The sequence below is a fragment of the Aspergillus aculeatus genome (genome assembly GCF_001890905.1).
Source record: "Aspergillus aculeatus ATCC 16872 unplaced genomic scaffold ASPACscaffold_1, whole genome shotgun sequence".
NCBI lineage: Eukaryota > Fungi > Ascomycota > Eurotiomycetes > Eurotiales > Aspergillaceae > Aspergillus > Aspergillus aculeatus.
The window spans coordinates 2,716,976-2,732,850 of record NW_017962976.1 but is presented as its reverse complement, the minus strand read 5'-3'; the positions used below and the strand labels follow the sequence as shown (position 1 = coordinate 2,732,850).

At 52.1% G+C, this 15,875-nt stretch overlaps 4 protein-coding genes across 4 annotated transcripts; 2 read left to right on the top strand and 2 right to left on the bottom strand.

Moving 5' to 3' along the window:
- Window positions 1-198: 198 nt before the first annotated feature.
- Window positions 199-4,691, bottom strand: ASPACDRAFT_74612 (peroxidase/cytochrome P450 family protein). The gene is made up of 13 exons (XM_020204259.1): window positions 3,968-4,691; window positions 3,789-3,886; window positions 3,465-3,706; window positions 3,208-3,412; window positions 3,005-3,145; window positions 2,862-2,952; window positions 2,473-2,803; window positions 2,073-2,416; window positions 1,528-2,015; window positions 1,066-1,480; window positions 780-1,016; window positions 443-722; window positions 199-385 (listed from the first exon to the last, which is right to left on the bottom strand). The coding sequence occupies exons 1-13, from the start codon at window positions 4,373-4,375 to the stop codon at window positions 324-326; spliced, it is 3,342 nt and encodes a 1,113-aa protein (XP_020061423.1). The 5' UTR covers window positions 4,376-4,691; the 3' UTR covers window positions 199-323.
- A 3,452-nt stretch (window positions 4,692-8,143) lies between these two features.
- ASPACDRAFT_74610 (T6SS phospholipase effector Tle1-like catalytic domain-containing protein) lies at window positions 8,144-10,428 on the top strand. The gene is made up of 2 exons (XM_020204258.1): window positions 8,144-8,462; window positions 8,553-10,428. Exons 1-2 carry the CDS (start codon window positions 8,337-8,339, stop codon window positions 10,353-10,355), a joined length of 1,929 nt encoding a protein of 642 aa, XP_020061422.1. The 5' UTR covers window positions 8,144-8,336; the 3' UTR covers window positions 10,356-10,428.
- Window positions 10,429-12,025: 1,597 nt separating this feature from the next.
- On the top strand, window positions 12,026-13,536 carry ASPACDRAFT_74609 (uncharacterized protein). Its single transcript, XM_020204257.1, has one exon. It carries the CDS (start codon window positions 12,060-12,062, stop codon window positions 13,077-13,079), a length of 1,020 nt encoding a protein of 339 aa, XP_020061421.1. The 5' UTR covers window positions 12,026-12,059; the 3' UTR covers window positions 13,080-13,536.
- A 318-nt stretch (window positions 13,537-13,854) lies between these two features.
- Window positions 13,855-15,720, bottom strand: ASPACDRAFT_38651 (flavin monoamine oxidase family protein; the record flags this gene model as incomplete). The annotated part of the gene is made up of 4 exons (XM_020200480.1): window positions 13,855-14,945; window positions 15,012-15,400; window positions 15,462-15,499; window positions 15,568-15,720. The coding sequence occupies 4 exons, from the start codon at window positions 15,718-15,720 to the stop codon at window positions 13,855-13,857; spliced, it is 1,671 nt and encodes a 556-aa protein (XP_020061420.1).
- Window positions 15,721-15,875: the final 155 nt, after the last annotated feature.

The following is a 15,875-nucleotide window of genomic DNA, read 5'->3' as shown; positions in this document are numbered from 1 at the left end:
ACTCAAGCCCCATAGATCCAATCGGGAGTCGGTCGTTGATAGCACTTTGGACAATTGGGAATCGCGAAGCTACTAAGTAGTAAAACCGACCCGAACGGCGTACCCAACAGAGCTAGTATGCTTATCGCAGCTTATCAACATGGAGCTCGCCTCCCACTGCAGGCACAGTACTTCGAAAAAACTATCAACTAGAATCCTGGCAACTTAAAATATCATGTAACAAGAATTCACTCTTGATTAGACATATTGTTTCAAACTAAAAGGATATCTCAAACAAAAATAGCAAAACTAGATTAGGAGTATCAATATAGTCCGCAACCGGCTCAAGCAGAAGTGACCTGTCGCTGAGGAGCAGGGACGTCACCATCGAAGTGGACTTTGTAGGCTAGAGTCGAAACACGTTAGTCTCCTTCAACACCACATCTCGGAAAGGTGCACCTACTAGTGGGGAAAGGCGAGTAAGCGCCGTGGTCCTCCCGAAGATAGACGGAGTAACCGCCCTTCTGAGGGATCTTCTTCAACACTCCCTGGGCACCAGGGGCAGGACGGAGGTTGTCCAACCGCGCTACAACGCGCACCATGGCCGTCACCGCAATTAGGGTAGCTTCCTTGCCCAAGCCGCTTTGAGGACCTGTGCCGAAGTCGATGTAAGAGTCAATAGGGCGGTCGAGGCGGATCTCATCAGGAGAGGGGAAGGCGATCGGGTCACGGTTGGCTCCGCGCTGTAGACTGTTAGTTGCTGGCTACATATAGGCCGCAGTACGATGAAAGTGACTTACAGAACCAACAAAGACCTTATCGCCCTCCTTGAGGTAGACAGGGCCATTGTCATCGGACAGGGTGATGTTGGTTTGAGCCTCACGGTAGGTACCCAGGTTACCGTTCAGGCGGATCGCCTCCAGGCAGTAACGCGTCAAATTATCGTTAGCATCCAAAGTGTCCTGCTTGGCCAGCTGGTTGATCGCAGCCAGATGCTGCTTGCCCTCAGTCAGGTAGAAGTGGATGATTTGAGTGAACTACGAGAGTCAGTATGCCTGCCCTAGAGACGTTTCTGGACCGACTCACCATTTGGGCTTGGTTATGCACAATCTCCACAGCTGCCGGCAAGATCTGTCCCCATGTAACCTCAGATACCCCGTGGCCACTCTCAAGAAGTCGCTTGATGAGCTGGTCACCATAATCCTTGAGAACATTATGATCTTCTCGGAAGCTGTCAATGATACCCGAAAGGAAGCTGGGGGAGTTGATGGATTTGACATGTCCCTCAACGAGTCGACCCAGTTCCTGCGAGACAGCCTGAGCAGCGCGGTGAAGAGAGAAGGACTTCATGAGATCCACGTCGAAGAAGATGGAGCTATAAAGCGTTGCCATGATCATGAACATCTCATGTTCAGAGTAGACACCACGTGGGTGGCTATTTGTCTTCAGAGGCAGAGAGAAGATCTTCGACACAAAGTGCACAGGAACGAGGTTTCCAACACTGTAAAACTATTAGGAAATGCAGCTCCACGGACACGTGAAACTTACTCTCTAGCAATGTCCACCTGTCTCCTACCAGCAAGGTTGCATGATTTCTCTCCAAGCAACTTCAGAGTGGCGTCTTCGTAGAAATCCTTAATGTTGGTACGCCACTGATCGTTGTCGAGAGACTTGCTCCAGAAGTCGGTACCTCCCTTGCCAGCGTGAACGGAAGTCAAACCACCCCAAATGACGCGGAAGTCCTTCCCGTAGTCCAAGGCCAACTTGACGTTGTCATAAGAAAGTAGAGAGGGAGTAGGTTCGGTGTACCGGGGTGCGTCATAAGAGTAATCGGCCTCACGACCGAGGTTCTTCATGATGTTCCGGTTCTCACTCGGAATTGTCATGGGGTAATGGGCATAGATGGAGTCTCCCTTGAACCAATTGGGGAAGACACGCGTCGCCAGCTTGTAGAACACGCATCCCTGGTTGATGTTGAGATCATAACGTACCTCGTTGTAGCCCCAGTTGGTGAGGTTTCGGGGGTTGTAGTCAATCTGCACAGGCAATTAGTTCGTGCGACCCCAGGATCAGCATATGATCAGATAACCTACAGTGTAGTATCTGTCTCCACGGACCAAAGCCACCGCGTCGGACAACACCGCACGGGAGATTGTGTAAGTAGGAGCAATGCCGACTCCAGGAATCATTGGCTCCTTGGCTTCCTCTGCGACGATACCGGGGTACAGCTCGACGTAGTCAGGGTGCTCGTACAGATGCCGCAGAGCATCAGCGACCTCAGGGTCGGAGTTGATGTCTTCAAACTTCTCATAGGGCTTCAAGTTGAAGAATTTGCGGAATTCATTGAGCGATCCGACGTTCCACTTACGGCCCTGTTCGATACCCAGGATTTCGACGGACTTCAGAACCTTGGGAACATTACGGGCACCGAACGAGCCTAGAATTATTAGTCCTGTGTCTTCTTTCAGACTTACACAAGGAAGATACACTTACTTGCAACGTCCTCAATAGCAGTCTTAAGAATGTGAACGAGCTCTTCATCTTTGAATGTCCCATCCTCCTGGCGCTTCAAGCCAGCGAAGGTACGCTGGCTGGGGTCCTTCGGAATGGTCTCTTCGTACTTCTTGAGTCCCATGAGAAGCTCGGGGAGGGTAACCTCCTCGGCAGGCTTGCCCATGAGCTCTTCGTAGACCTGCTCAGTCCATTTCTCGTCACCGGCACTAATAGCAGAGTGCCAGCGGTAGGCCAAGTTGAACTCGATGGAGCACTGGTTTCCTAGACCAGAAGGGGTGGTCTTGCTACCCTCCATCTGGGCTCTGGGATCCTGTTACTCGTTAGAAGTCGAACCAAGGATAGAAGTAAGCTTCACGCTTGCGACTCACCAGGCACCAGGTACTGTTACTCCGGTTCAAGTTGACGATTGTACGGAGGTAATCGTACAGGGTGATGTTGATGAACAGACCACATGTGACGCTAGAATTGGTTAGATGAGAATTGTAGTGGGAACTCCTCACGGAACACTTACAGTCGACCAGTCTGAAATAAATCCTCATCGTACTTAGTCCACGCTTCTTGGGCCTGCTTCTCTGGAAGCCCGGGACGAGGTTTAGTGAAACGACCATTTTCATTAATGGCCGCCAGCTCTTCAACAACGTAGTTGTGGAATCTGTGACGAAACAATGCATCAGTTAACGTCAGCACCGTAATGCTAGGATGTTTTCCACTCACCGGCTCAGCATAACCATGAGAACACTGCAGGCCGCCGGGAACGCTTGCAGACGCTGCTCCGAGAACGTATCCGGCTTCAACTTTCCATCCTTGAAGGTACGGACAAGATCCTGGTCGTCCTTGGTGTCACCGTAGAGGATGGAGAGATCGAGGTATGCCGAGGTCTTGTTGATGTGGGGCTGTCTGTAGTCTGTCTGGAAGATATCTAAACAGGATATTAGCGATGTCGTGGGAGCATGAGCACCTGAATTACCAACCGTGGATGATCAGAGAGGCCCAATCGAAGAAAAGACTGGAAACCTTGTTCGGGTGGGGGGTGAACTTCTCGCGCGCAAAAAGACAGTCGAAGACGAGACCTGAATCAGGAAGTCCACCGGGTTGAATTGTCAGGGGAGCGATCGAACGGGCGTATGGCGTGTTTGCAGCGCCCAACCACGGAAGGGTGGGATTGTTGTTCGAGCCGTCGGCAGAGCGGTACGCATACTCATTCCCCATGTACCTTCACAACCCAACATATTCATCAGACGAGCTGCTTTTGCACAATTTCGCAGGTTCTTGCCCATTGTCGGAGATCGACTTACGAGAGAGGAGGGTGAGGCAATGAGCCCCAGAGCTCGTCCAAAAAGGCATTAGTGAGATCGACACGATTCTTGGAGTTTCCGGGCAGAGCGCTGACGAGCTACAGAGGAGAAGCGCAAGGAATGTCAGCGATCAGAACAAGTCAAATCAGCGGATGCTCGAGTCTTTGACGCCCGCTTACCTGAATAATGCGTTCCATAAGCATGGTCTTATCGTCGATAAACTCGCCCTTGGCTTTATTCTTGATCAGGTCCTTCAATGTACCAACATCCTTGATGCCCAGAGTTCTCAAATCCGAGAACATGCTGCTGGAGTGTTCATGTTCGATGTAGGTTCCATCGCCGTTCTGGTTCGGCAGAGGACGCTGCGAAGCGTGCAAAACCTGGGCATATCGCTCGAAAGCAGACAGACCGTCGTCGTGCTTATCTTGCTTCTCGTACCGCGGCTCACTGTGACTCTCATCCGATGATGAATTGGGCGCCGGCGAAACTTTGGACGGACGTTTCGTCCCGTTGGTCTGAGTACCATTTGGCTTCGGTTCGCGCTCCCCCTTTCCCTTCTTGAACGTGCTGGAGAATCGGCGCAACATTATGATTATATGATTTAAGTGTAGAATACGAAAAAAGCGTGGAAACGGAGAGATAAAAGCTGGAGACGAATGGCTATAGCCGACGAAGGGGTGCAAGCAAGAGAGAAAAAGCAACCGACGGCAGGTGCCCAGGCTTTTGATCTGTCCGAAATAACAACAGGACTTTAAACGAGGCACTGCATGGGAGTCCGTCCGCGATCAACCGTGCCAGCCAATTTGTGGATCCAGTGCATCGAATCCCAGCGCAACAATACTAATGACACAGTTGCGGACGGCGTCGCTGGCTCGCCACTTGCATATGTGCCGTATTCCCTAAATGTCATTCATGATTCGATCTATCTCCCGGGCCCCGCGCGCAGCACAAATTACCTAGTAGGATGGCTTTGGCTGAAGTTTAGAAGCACAGCAGAGTGGGGAACCTCAGGTTGACCATGCAAAAGGGGGCATGATGTGGAGTCGAACGTGGTTCAGCTGTCCTACACTACTCATAGATATCTCTGGTACCGTCATTGGTGCTAGACAAGGCCCGAGCTTGGCTTGATCTTGGTACATAGTGAGTACATACATAGTACGGAGTACATACCGGTAGCACAGTACAATAAGAATGGCTGAAGGGAACAACCAACGTAAATGTGATGGAAAAGGAAGTCGGAAAACTAAAAAGTGAATCTCAGATCGGGCAAGTCCGGCATCGACGGAGGAAGTGGGTGTCCAATTGTTTGGAAATTTGTGGTTGATCCCAATCCAAGATCGCCCATCCTCGAGCAAGCTCCAAAAAGTTCTGCAGGATGGATTGTCCATGCCAAGATTAGCGACGACACCATGGAGCTGGAACTTGGAAGGGGTTCAAGTCTCCACTTTGATTGAGGAATGCCAATCGCAAGATGGCATTGTACTGGACTCTTGGTCCAAGCTCTGCGCTATAACATAAATCTCTATTGGCGACCCATCGATGATCGGACAGGCGCTGTGGAGGTCGATCGCGCACCACAAACACAAGAGAGATTGGTACTGTCTCACCTTGATGGACAAACGAGGAATATCAGCTGTGCGGGCTCGAGAACTGACTGGCAATCTGACGTCCTAGGTGGGAGGCCCACCCCTTGAGACGTGCTGGCGCTGACGATCCCTCACCGATTTATGCATTTGGACCCATCCCAGCTGCAACAACTCCCCCTACAATGTAAGGAAAGCCAAAGCCTATTCGGATGAAGGGATGTAGTAGCTGTAACTGCGTAAGCCCGACTTAAAGATTTTGTATGTATTTTCCAGGTCAACGAAGTTGCCTAGGATCACCCATGACATCTTGCTGAACATCGCGAGTCTCGGGAATTAAAGGAGCCAAGGTTGTGTGGGTGGAGAACCATAAGGAGGACGGATCACAGGGTACCCACGCGTTCAGACCATGGGGTTCATCTCGACTGTGCAAATGAGGGAGGGCTATGCAAGAGAGCTTTTCCTAAAGAGCATTCAAGCGGTCGCTACCTACCAGTCCTGGATGGTTGGGCGGGGGCGGGAGGGATTCACATCCAACAATGCCTTCTGCATTATCCCTGCATTCGTGTGCTGAATCCTTAATTACACAATCTGAAAATATTGCCCTAGGAGGGAGGTTCTTTCCTCTTGGCTTGAACACTATGATTAGCTTGTGCATCATCAACAAAGCTAGCGGTCATTGTGTTCCCGAATTGCGTTGTGAGTAACATATGAGTACGGAGTAGACCCAGAGTTTTCAAGATGCGAGTCGCTAATCCTCGGTCGATCATTAGTTCGTGACTGGAAAGCCCAATCAAGTAATCGAGATCTGTGTGACGAGCACAGGATTTACCCAGCCGCACAGGTTGCAATGAAAGGGAGTTCGACATGGGCCGTGAAGGAGTAAGACTGGCTGGCCGTCAGCCCAGCCGCACGCTCGGCCTCATGGCTAGCTGGAACAAAAGCCGGCCATCCTTCATTGGGACAGAGTGTGTGTAGGACATTGGGAAAGGATCGACCAGAGCGACCAGAGCAACACGGGAAAGGAGCTTGCCAGTGCGATCTTCGGTGGATGTTCTGCAGAGATGAGAAGGGGGGAGGTGGTTGGGTTGTTGACTTGTTGTGGACTGACTGGGGAGTGGGGAGCAAGAGAGACAGAAAAGGTCAGAGTTTGGACCAGCCAGTGTTACGATCGGGTGTTGCCGAGTGGTTCATGGGCGGCCCCAGGCCGTCGGGCCCCGCAGTTGGATACTTCGATAACTAGTTCTCGTTAGTTCATCGCCTAGCATTGATTTACTCCCACCCGCACCACCCACCCATTTCGTGGGAGGTCGGCATGGTGGCGTGTGCTCCAGGCTCAGCTGAGAGAAATGCGGACAGTCAGATGTTCGAAGACTTGAACAGAATTCTCTTCTTGTCTCTGGCAGCAAAGGATTTTGTGTTACACTCAAGCATGCTAGCATCCATCCAGCAGGTACTGTAAATAGGGGAAAGGATCGTCCTTTTCATGGCTTGTGGGGACCAGAGCCAACTTTTCTTTGTCCTTCGCTTAGGGGCCCATATTCAATCTTTTATGGTTCTTATCAGCAATACTCATCGGGATCCGGTGGGTCTGAACAAAAAATTGAATGGCCCAAGTGCATCTGCACGTCAGAAAAGCCCAAATTTCCAGCAGAATCAACTTTGCGAGTCATTGCATCTCTTTTCCACCACTGTTCGTTTACATTTTCGGAGACCATCTCATGTAGGCTCAGCTGAGGAGCAAGTTCTTGGAGTTACAAAGAAACTCTCTCGGGCCTCCCACGATTGCACCACTGGAACCCATAACCTTGAAAGATCTTGTGGTACCCCGTACTCTTGGATTTCTTCTCCCTTGGGAATGCCATTGGTGGAGTGTACGGTCCACCCAAGGGCAAACATGGGAACGATCGCCCTCCCTTTGCACATTTGAACATTCTTGGATCTCTTCAGTACTCGCAGTCTGTGATTTTCGTCTTGCTATGATGTCGACAAGTCATGGATTGATTGACCATTGTCACTCACGCGGGGGCGCAAGAGACGGAACGGGAACCCCGCCTATGAGATGTATACTCCACGGAGTACTTCGTATCGGTACACATGGCTACACGGATGTCGCTAGAAAAGGCTGACATATGGTGGTACATTGTATTTTTTTCCGATGATGATCGCCATCGATCCGTTCCTCCCAGAAGCACGGGGCCTTGGAGATTTGACACCGGACCGCGCCAAAACTCCATCCGCATCGTGCTAGATAAGCGTCCGTGCAGGATGAGTCGAGCTGGACGCCCTGGGAGGGGTTTGGCAAGCAAACCTAAGTGAGATGTTCGTGGCTTTTCTAGGCTCCTGATTAGCGTAGACATGCCGTGTCAGCATTGGCCGCTGCAACCGCAGCTGACATTTGCCTGGGCTGACCCGCGAGTCGGCCTGTATGCCGTAAAGAAGCTAGTATACCGCACTGCCCGGACTATAAGCAATTTGAGAACTCGTTAAGGCGATCGGGGGGGGCAAATCAGCCCGCTGCATATTATCACAAAAGGGGTCGCCCTAATGCAGAGGCAGAAGTTGGAGGAATGCGTCTCAGCTCTGTCTCGGCCAACCATCATTGTGGGATCCACCCAGGGAAAACTGGATTGGATTCGACGTATCTCTTGCTAGAGGCCGGCCTGAGGCTGCAGGAACCCCCATAAATCCAAGTTCCGGACGGTCTCACAGCAGCGTCCCACGCACTCTCTTTCGCAGTCTTTGACTCTGAAGATCCCACGCACCGTAGGGCCGCAGGATTCCGGCATATGCGTGCCTTGGCTGCCAGTAACGTTACCGACGCATGTGTATATACAGCAGTGGCATCCCCCGCGCTAGTCGTGATTCCGATCGCTCAAGCACCACCGCTCTTACCCTTTTCTTCTAATTGTCGGTAGAATCGCGACTAGTCAATTGCATGCAATCCTTTCTCAACTTTGAGACCATGGATGGAGTACCAATGGGGATGGGTCCGGCCCCTGTGCGGAAACATTTCGTCCTGTGCTTCGATGGAACCGGCAACAAATTCTGTGGGGATGAGTCGGACAGCAATGTACTCAAGATCTTTCGGGTAAGTCAGGTCCTTAGGTGTACTCTTTGAATGAGACCACCCGTTACACCCGATCAACTGGCTGACGTGCGTCTTCTTCCCGGGGATTAGATGCTTGACCGCAGCAAGAGCCATCAATTCCATTACTACCAGCCTGGGATTGGAACCTACGTAACCACCCACTCTCTGACCAGCCACAGTCGCTACCAGCGGATCCGGTCAGCATATCTGAAGGCCAAGGATTCTGCCATCGGTTCCTCTTTCGACCAGCATGTGATGGGTGGATATAAGTTCCTGATGCGGTACTATTCTCCCGGCGATGATATCTACTTCATCGGATTCAGTAGAGGGGCCTATATTGCACGCTTCCTGGCCGAAATGCTTGACTATATAGGATTGCTCGAGGCCGGTAACGAGGAGTTGATCCGCTTCGCATGGAAGACTTTTGCCAAGTGGCAGCAGCGACGAGATGATACAGATGAAGAGCGCGAAGAAAAGAAGAGGCTCTTTCGGTACATGAAGGCATTCCGCGAAACATTCAGCCGACCAATTAGTAGGATCAGGTTCATGGGTCTGTTCGACACTGTCAACAGTGTTCCGCGCTTCGAGTCAGCATGGATGCAAAGGAGCAAATTTCCTTACACCGCTCGTAGTTCCGCCAAGGTGATTCGACATGCGGTCGGTATTGACGAACGTCGGGCCAAATTCCGCCAGGACCTGATATCGGAAGTGAGACCCTGGGCTGAGAAGAAGAAAAAAGAGGCCCACCTTTGGGGACGCCAAAAACTCCATCACCTTCGTCATCCTGCTGAAAGACATGATCACAATGATGTTCCTGCTATTACTGTGAATGATGACAACGACAACAAGGAAATCGACGATGGGATGCAACGGCACCCAAGACGAAGCCACGAGGAAACAGAGTCTGTATACCGGAGCACTAACTGCTCTCGTGAGGACCTGCATCATGATTCACACCGATACCGTGCTCACCCCTCACCCAGCCCTAATCGAAAGCTCAGCCTGGCGGTGCCTGACATGGCGGGATCCACAGAGGATGTTCATTCTATCCGCAGCGGCAATTCCGGATTATCACTGCAAGTACCCGAAGTCATTGCGCAGGCGGTCATGGGTGACGAAGAGGATAGTGGGCAAGACATCCAAGAGGTTTGGTTCCCAGGGGGTCATGCAGATATTGGCGGAGGCTGGAAGCTTGGTGAAGATGAGGTTTGGCCATTGAGCCATGCCCCTTTGGTATGGATGGTCCAAGAAGCACAGCGTGCCGGGCTGCAATTCGACCCCCGGAAGCTGAAGCAATTCGAATGCTGTGAGGAATTTGACGGAGATTACACTCCAATCCATGAGAAGACAATAAACTGGAATCGCGAAAGTGACTTCTGCCGGGACCCGGCGCATAATAACGCAGACGACGGCCAGCCATCCAGATTTCGGCCACATGCGAATGAAGATACCTCAGAATCGAGTCGCAACTTCCGCGAGGCTCTCCTTTGCTCAAGCACCGAAGGCTTGCTGCACGACTGTTTGGAGTTCAAGATGGGTTTACCGGGTATGTCAGTTCTTACTTGGAAAATGATGGAGTACCTGCCCTTTCGCCGGATGGATCTTCAGAAGGATGGTTCGTGGAAGCCGATCCGCTGGCCGCTTCCTTGTGGAGAGGTTCGTGATATCCCGAATGAAGCTCAAATCCATGTCTCTGCAATTCACCGGATGAAGAGCGACCCCAACTACCGACCGGGCAATTTGATCATTGGAGGTGGCGGCCGTGGCGTGAAGAGAGCACCCGCCGAATACGGGATTGGTGAGTGGGAGCTCAAGGCTAACGCAGGTGATCCAGTGCGTGAGGTTTATGTGCGCAAGGATACCTCGAAGATGTGCAAGGAGGATCATCAATGAGATCAGTCCAGCACAAAACTATTCATCTTGACTTGTTCGAGTTCACTCTTATAGCCCTTCTACCATAATATTTAATCATTCGTCGTTCTATATTGATTACATTCCTGAAGGCCTAAACTCGAAGGATAGTCCATATGTAAACGCATGGTACTTTAAACCATCGCTCCAGAGATCTGTGTAGTCGGATGGCTCGAGATATCATATGCCAGTGTGGCCGCCCAATTTCTCCGACTGAGAACGACAGGGGTGAGCTACGACTTCCTGGGGGCTCAGACGTGTGCTGACCCTAGGAGTGAGGTCGTGGCAGCAAACTTTTTACTGTCCTCGTTGCAAGCTATTATGCAGGGCTGGGCCTGTCAGCATGCGGTACAGTCCGTACAGCACAGCTCAGGCCAGATTTCCGGCACGGCCGGAATTGCTGGAGAGGTCCATTAGGCACAATTTGGCACGTGTTGACAGGGTTGCAGAGTGCATTACGTTAGTGTGTTCGGCTCTGGAAACATCGACAAATGTCTGGACTGGCCTAGGCTCGGATCCATCTTGAGCAGACATGATGCTTCTGGGTGCTGAGGCTTCCCCTCTTTTGCCGTGGAATGTGTGAGTAGGATCCACCGCGATAAGGTGCGGGGTGCGCATTATCAGTTTGGAATGAAACATCGCAAGTAATGACAGAGTGTGAAAGAAAGTTTGCGCCGAATGATTCGGTTCCCTGTTCTCTCAACTAAGGTAATGAAATCGAAGCGACTAGGAAGGGTGATACAGGCGGAAGGAAGATGCTGCGTGAAGATGCTGCGTTTGCCAAGCTGTATCAAATCCTCAAGCCACGCTTATCGGACATCAGACAGGCAATTTGTGGCGGGAGAGGGGAAGCGAGAACCCGTCAGGGTCCGGATAGCAGCTAGATACCTCGGTCATCGTACTTAGTCAGTCGATATGATGAGTCGAGGAGGCAACTGCACCGGCTGAAGGCCATCAGTGAATTTGGAGAGTGATACCGTTGTGGTTGTATCTCTTTATTTGAGTAGTAGTTCTTACAGCAGCAGGAGAAGGGGTCTGAGGAGAAAGTCCACGTCCCCACTGGCAGTGGGTGTAGTTGACAATTGACAGAATTGACAGAAGCCAAAGGAGAAGGCGGTGTGCGGGTGGGCCCCGAGCAGGACTCGTGGTTTCCCCGACCGCGCGTTGGTTCTTTGGTTTTTGGTGGTTGAGCTGACCTCACCACTCTTAGATAAATTAGTTTAGATAGTTACTATCTACTAACGTTACCTCCCTACTCATCCTTCGTCACCACTCCGACCCTGTTACTCACTTCTGTTCTTGAGAAGGGTCAAAAAGTGCAGGGACAAAGGGAGGGGCAAAACAAAAAGAACAAGATCGTACGCAGAATAAAGAAGGGGGGTTCTATTGCTTGTGCGCAAAATAGTCCAGCCTTAAAAGAAAAGAAAATCGAAAAAAAAAGGGGGGGAACTTTCCCTACTAAATAACTCCTCTCCGCTTTGCTCGGGCAAAAATTCAACCCCCCCAAGCCCGTATATCTACGGAGTACTACTAACTTCCTATTTCACAACTACTCCGCTCCAACCACACGCCTCACCCTCCTCACCCCAAAATCCTGGTTCTGCGCCCGGCAGAGCACCCTTTCAAATTTTTCTCTCGCACACCAGCATGAGGTCCAGTTAGCCCAACTTTGGTTCGCAGACGGATATGGAAGCGTCTCACCCAGCCCCAGAGGGTATTATGTTACCCCCAAGCTCTATGGACTCGGCAGGTTCGGTTGACTCGACCTCGTCCGGCTCTACCGTCGAGCATACCAGGGAGCCAGAAAGCAGTGATCACGTCACGATCACCTTGTCTCTCACGCCTGATTCGCCTGCCCAAACCCCGAGTCGTGCTTCTTTCAACCGCTCCCACGTCCGCTCACGATCGATGATCGAGGTTCCAGGCGTCCCTCCAATGACGCGCGCCCACTCTTCCCCCGGGCTGGACTCGCGGGGCAGGTATATCTTCGTCAATGGTCGCGTGGGCTCTGCCAACGCTGGCGATAATTCAGCTAGGCGTTATCTGCCGCTGCAGGTGAACACGGGGGAATCGTCCGACTCGAGAATGGTGCCCCTGAACGTCTCCCAGACCATCTCTGAGAACGCGGAGTTGGACACCAGGATGGTTACGTCTCCTTCCAAGGCCGACTGGCACCCTACATCGCCTGTACTCCCGCACACACTTCCTCGCGTCAATCGTCGACGTCCCTCGTCTCCTTTGAGTTTCCATCCGCCATCGTCGCCTGGTTCGGTTATGGGCAGCCCGTCTCCCTCGCACTCATCTCCTGGCGTACTCAGTTCGCGATTCAATGAGACCTTTCCAGGCTACTCTGCTTCTTCTACTTCATCTATTCCCTCGACTCCTACCAGTCTCCGATCTCGCAGCCCGAGCATCTCCTCGCTGGAAACCATTCCGGATATTCCCGATGCGGAAGCAGCAGCCATAGAGGCGGACAGGATCGCAGCATTGAAAGCTGCTGCCGATAAAGCCGATGAAGCGGAAGAGGCCACCAATACGAATCGACGGCGTGGAACTTCCGATGCTTCGGGTCCCTCGAGCCCTTTCATGAACACGCGCGTTTCATCTGGTGGATACGGGGTGCGGGCCGATAAGCGGAAGCGCTGGAGTGTTTGTGGAGCGGAACGTCGTCAAGACCTGGATTTGGAGACCATCTGGGAAGATTGAGGAGTCAAATGAATCCGACACAACTACTATCAGGAACCACGATCCTTCTTGCAATGGACAACGGCTCTCGCCGGGCGTCAAGAACCACAAACCGCCCGAGCCGACCTTATTGAACCTTATCGAACACACATTTCTCATCCTTTCATTCAATTCGGCGCTCAATCGAGGGATACCCCCATCTCTTCCGTCCTCTTTCTAGCACGTGCGGTGTTTTTGTGCTTCGAATTTTGCCGAGGAGGGAAGAGCGGAGTCTTGAGGATCACGCAGGCTCGTTGATACTCTAGTCGTGGAAGGCAGCATATTGGCGCATGGTCACTTCAAATGATGCCCTGGGCGGATTTAGTCTCTGGGGTTTATGCGTTCCTGTTCTTTCACTCTTGCTTCCTATTAGCTGTCGTTTCTTTTTTCTCTCCTCTATTTTTTTTCGAGCGAGATTGACCTACCAACCTGTGATTCCCCTCCTGTTTCTCACTCGTTCTTGTTCATGTTCTATCAGCCTTGTGGGCTTGGCTCTTGTCGTTATTACTTTTGCTGTACCATGGTTGCCAAGGATTGACCGGTGAAGGTGTACATAACTGTGGCTCTGCTATACTGCCAATCATACATACCTCAAACAGTGTAGTTCGCTCTTGTGTGCCTTGTATATCAGCTAAGCTATATCTGTCAAACTCTCTCTGTTTCTGCAGAAAACATGACCAACCAAAAACCAAAAAAAAAGACCCAAAAGAACAAAACATCCCTTCTCCCACAAACCAAACCCAAAAAGCCAATCCAATCAAGCCCCACCAACAACGCCCAAATCCTCACGACCAACAACCACCCCCCCAGCCGACGGCAAAGAATCATCCCTCATGCCCCCGACCCCCAACCCGACCTTCCCCAGTCCATAAAGCTCACAGATCCCCGCCGCGGCGCGCTCCCCACTCCAGTACGCGCCGGTGGTCGTCCCCAGCGCCACGAACGGCGCCGTATGCTCGCCGGCAAACCACACGCCGCGGTCGGCGCCCATGCCTGCCCGCAGCACCTCGATATCGCGGTCCCCGCGCTGCAACCCGACCTGGAAGTTGCAGTACGAGCCGTGGCCCGCGTAGGGGTCCGTCTGCCACGTCGTGGCCAGGTAGGCGAGCGGCTGGCACTCCGGCGCGGTTGGGGAGTAGTTGTGCAGGCGGGCGAAGAAGGGGTGGAAGATTTCGTGGAGTTGTCGGTAGTATTCCGGAGAGGTCGGAGGGAGGTGTGCGATCTGGGAGACGATGTGCGTGGCGCTGGGGCCGAAGGTGTAGAAGAGGAGGGTCGGGTGAGCGGTTTGCCGGGAGGAAAGGGCGGCGAGCGAGATGCATTCTTGGTTCCAGTGGATTTCCGGGGGGTGGGTGGTTGAGTAGCTTGGGTTGAGGAATTGAGCGAAGGTCGGGGTTTGGTAGGATCTGTAGGTCGGGGTGGGGGTGGGTTTTGGGACGGTGGTACTGGTTCTGGTGCTGGTGCTGGGTGAAGGTGACGATGATGATGCAGGGTTGGAGGTGTGCCAGAAGGCGCGAGGGAAGGTGATGTATACTTTCTCGAGGCGGCCGTAGGAGATGCTGTCGATGGCTTGGCTGAGGCGCGCGGGTATGGATGGGGTAAACGCGTCTTTGTTGCGCTTGAGCCAGCCTAGGGGGCAGGTGACGACTACTTCGTCGTAATTGGAGGTTTCCCCTGAAGCTGTTGTTAGGGTCACTTGTGTGCTGGATGATGGCATGGCAGTGGTGTCAACGCGAACTGAGGACTCGATCTTGATAATCGGTTGGTTGAGGCGGATATCCGCGTGTTGGCATGCAGTCTTGGAGACATGTTCTAAGATCCGTGTATATGTAGATGCCACAAAGTAGTTGTCTGCGGACAGGGTGATCAGTAACTGAAGACGTGATTGGGATAGGAACCTTGTAGGAGAATGCTCACTTCCGTCTATACATTCTTCGAGGCAAAAGAACTTCAGACTCTGCCTTTCGATGGGGTCACCAACATAGGCACCCCACATCTTGCTAGATTCCACGCACAGCTCCTTTTCTTCCTCGCTGAGGTCGGTCTGCGCCACTTGTTCCTTGATGTAGTCAAGCAAGCTCCGATCGGCAGGTATTGTCTCTTTGTAGGTGTTGCTGTACTCAAATGCCTTGGCGATGATTGTCCACAGGACGTCCGAGACCTTCTCAGCGACATCGTCGCTGATTGGGGTCCCATCGGGAGCTATAAGAGCCTGGTTTCCTTCGAAGTCCTCAACGGCGGTGTTTGTTGCTTCAGCAATGCTGACTATCGGGTTCTTTCCGGTGCCATGGATCCAATTAGGGCCCCTGCTTGATATGAGCACAACGTGAAAAACAAGAGCAAGATCAGCATGCGACGGAAGCTTACATGTCAACCAAATGATCATGGATCTTGCTCTGATGTACCTATTTTGACATCTGGGTAAGCAAATAATTCTCGACAAGTGACAGTGGTTCATCTGTCGTCTACGTACCCTTCCACCGAGTCTATCTCTCGCTTCAAAGAGAACGACCTGGGCGCCGTTCTGGATGAGGATATCTGCGCATCGCAAGCCTGCGAAGCCCGCTCCGATAACAGCCACTCTTGGCTTGTGGCCCTCGGCCACGGTTCTTGACAGATAGGGCATGCCTCGGACCGACCGTAGCAATGATTGTACGTCTCTGGTATTGGTTGTATACTGGATTCGTAGGCTGGACTATGTGTCATTAGCTGGATTCGGCATTGATGTGTTGTGACATGTATAACATAGCTGTCATTTAACATTCTTCACGGCGGGTCACA

Excerpts from the sequence above, each read along its gene's own strand:
- ASPACDRAFT_74609 (XM_020204257.1), top strand. The coding sequence starts at position 12,060 with ATGGAAGCGTCTCACCCAGCCCCAGAGGGTATTATGTTACCCCCAAGC.
- ASPACDRAFT_74612 (XM_020204259.1), bottom strand. The coding sequence starts at position 4,375 with ATGTTGCGCCGATTCTCCAGCACGTTCAAGAAGGGAAAGGGGGAGCGC. Across the intron at positions 2,417-2,472 it reads TGCTATTGAGGACGTTGCAA|GCTCGTTCGGTGCCCGTAAT; the intron begins GTAAGTGTATCT and ends TAATAATTCTAG. Across the intron at positions 723-779 it reads ATAAGGTCTTTGTTGGTTCT|CGCGGAGCCAACCGTGACCC; the intron begins GTAAGTCACTTT and ends AACAGTCTACAG.
- ASPACDRAFT_74610 (XM_020204258.1), top strand. The coding sequence starts at position 8,337 with ATGGATGGAGTACCAATGGGGATGGGTCCGGCCCCTGTGCGGAAACAT. Across the intron at positions 8,463-8,552 it reads ATGTACTCAAGATCTTTCGG|ATGCTTGACCGCAGCAAGAG; the intron begins GTAAGTCAGGTC and ends CCCGGGGATTAG.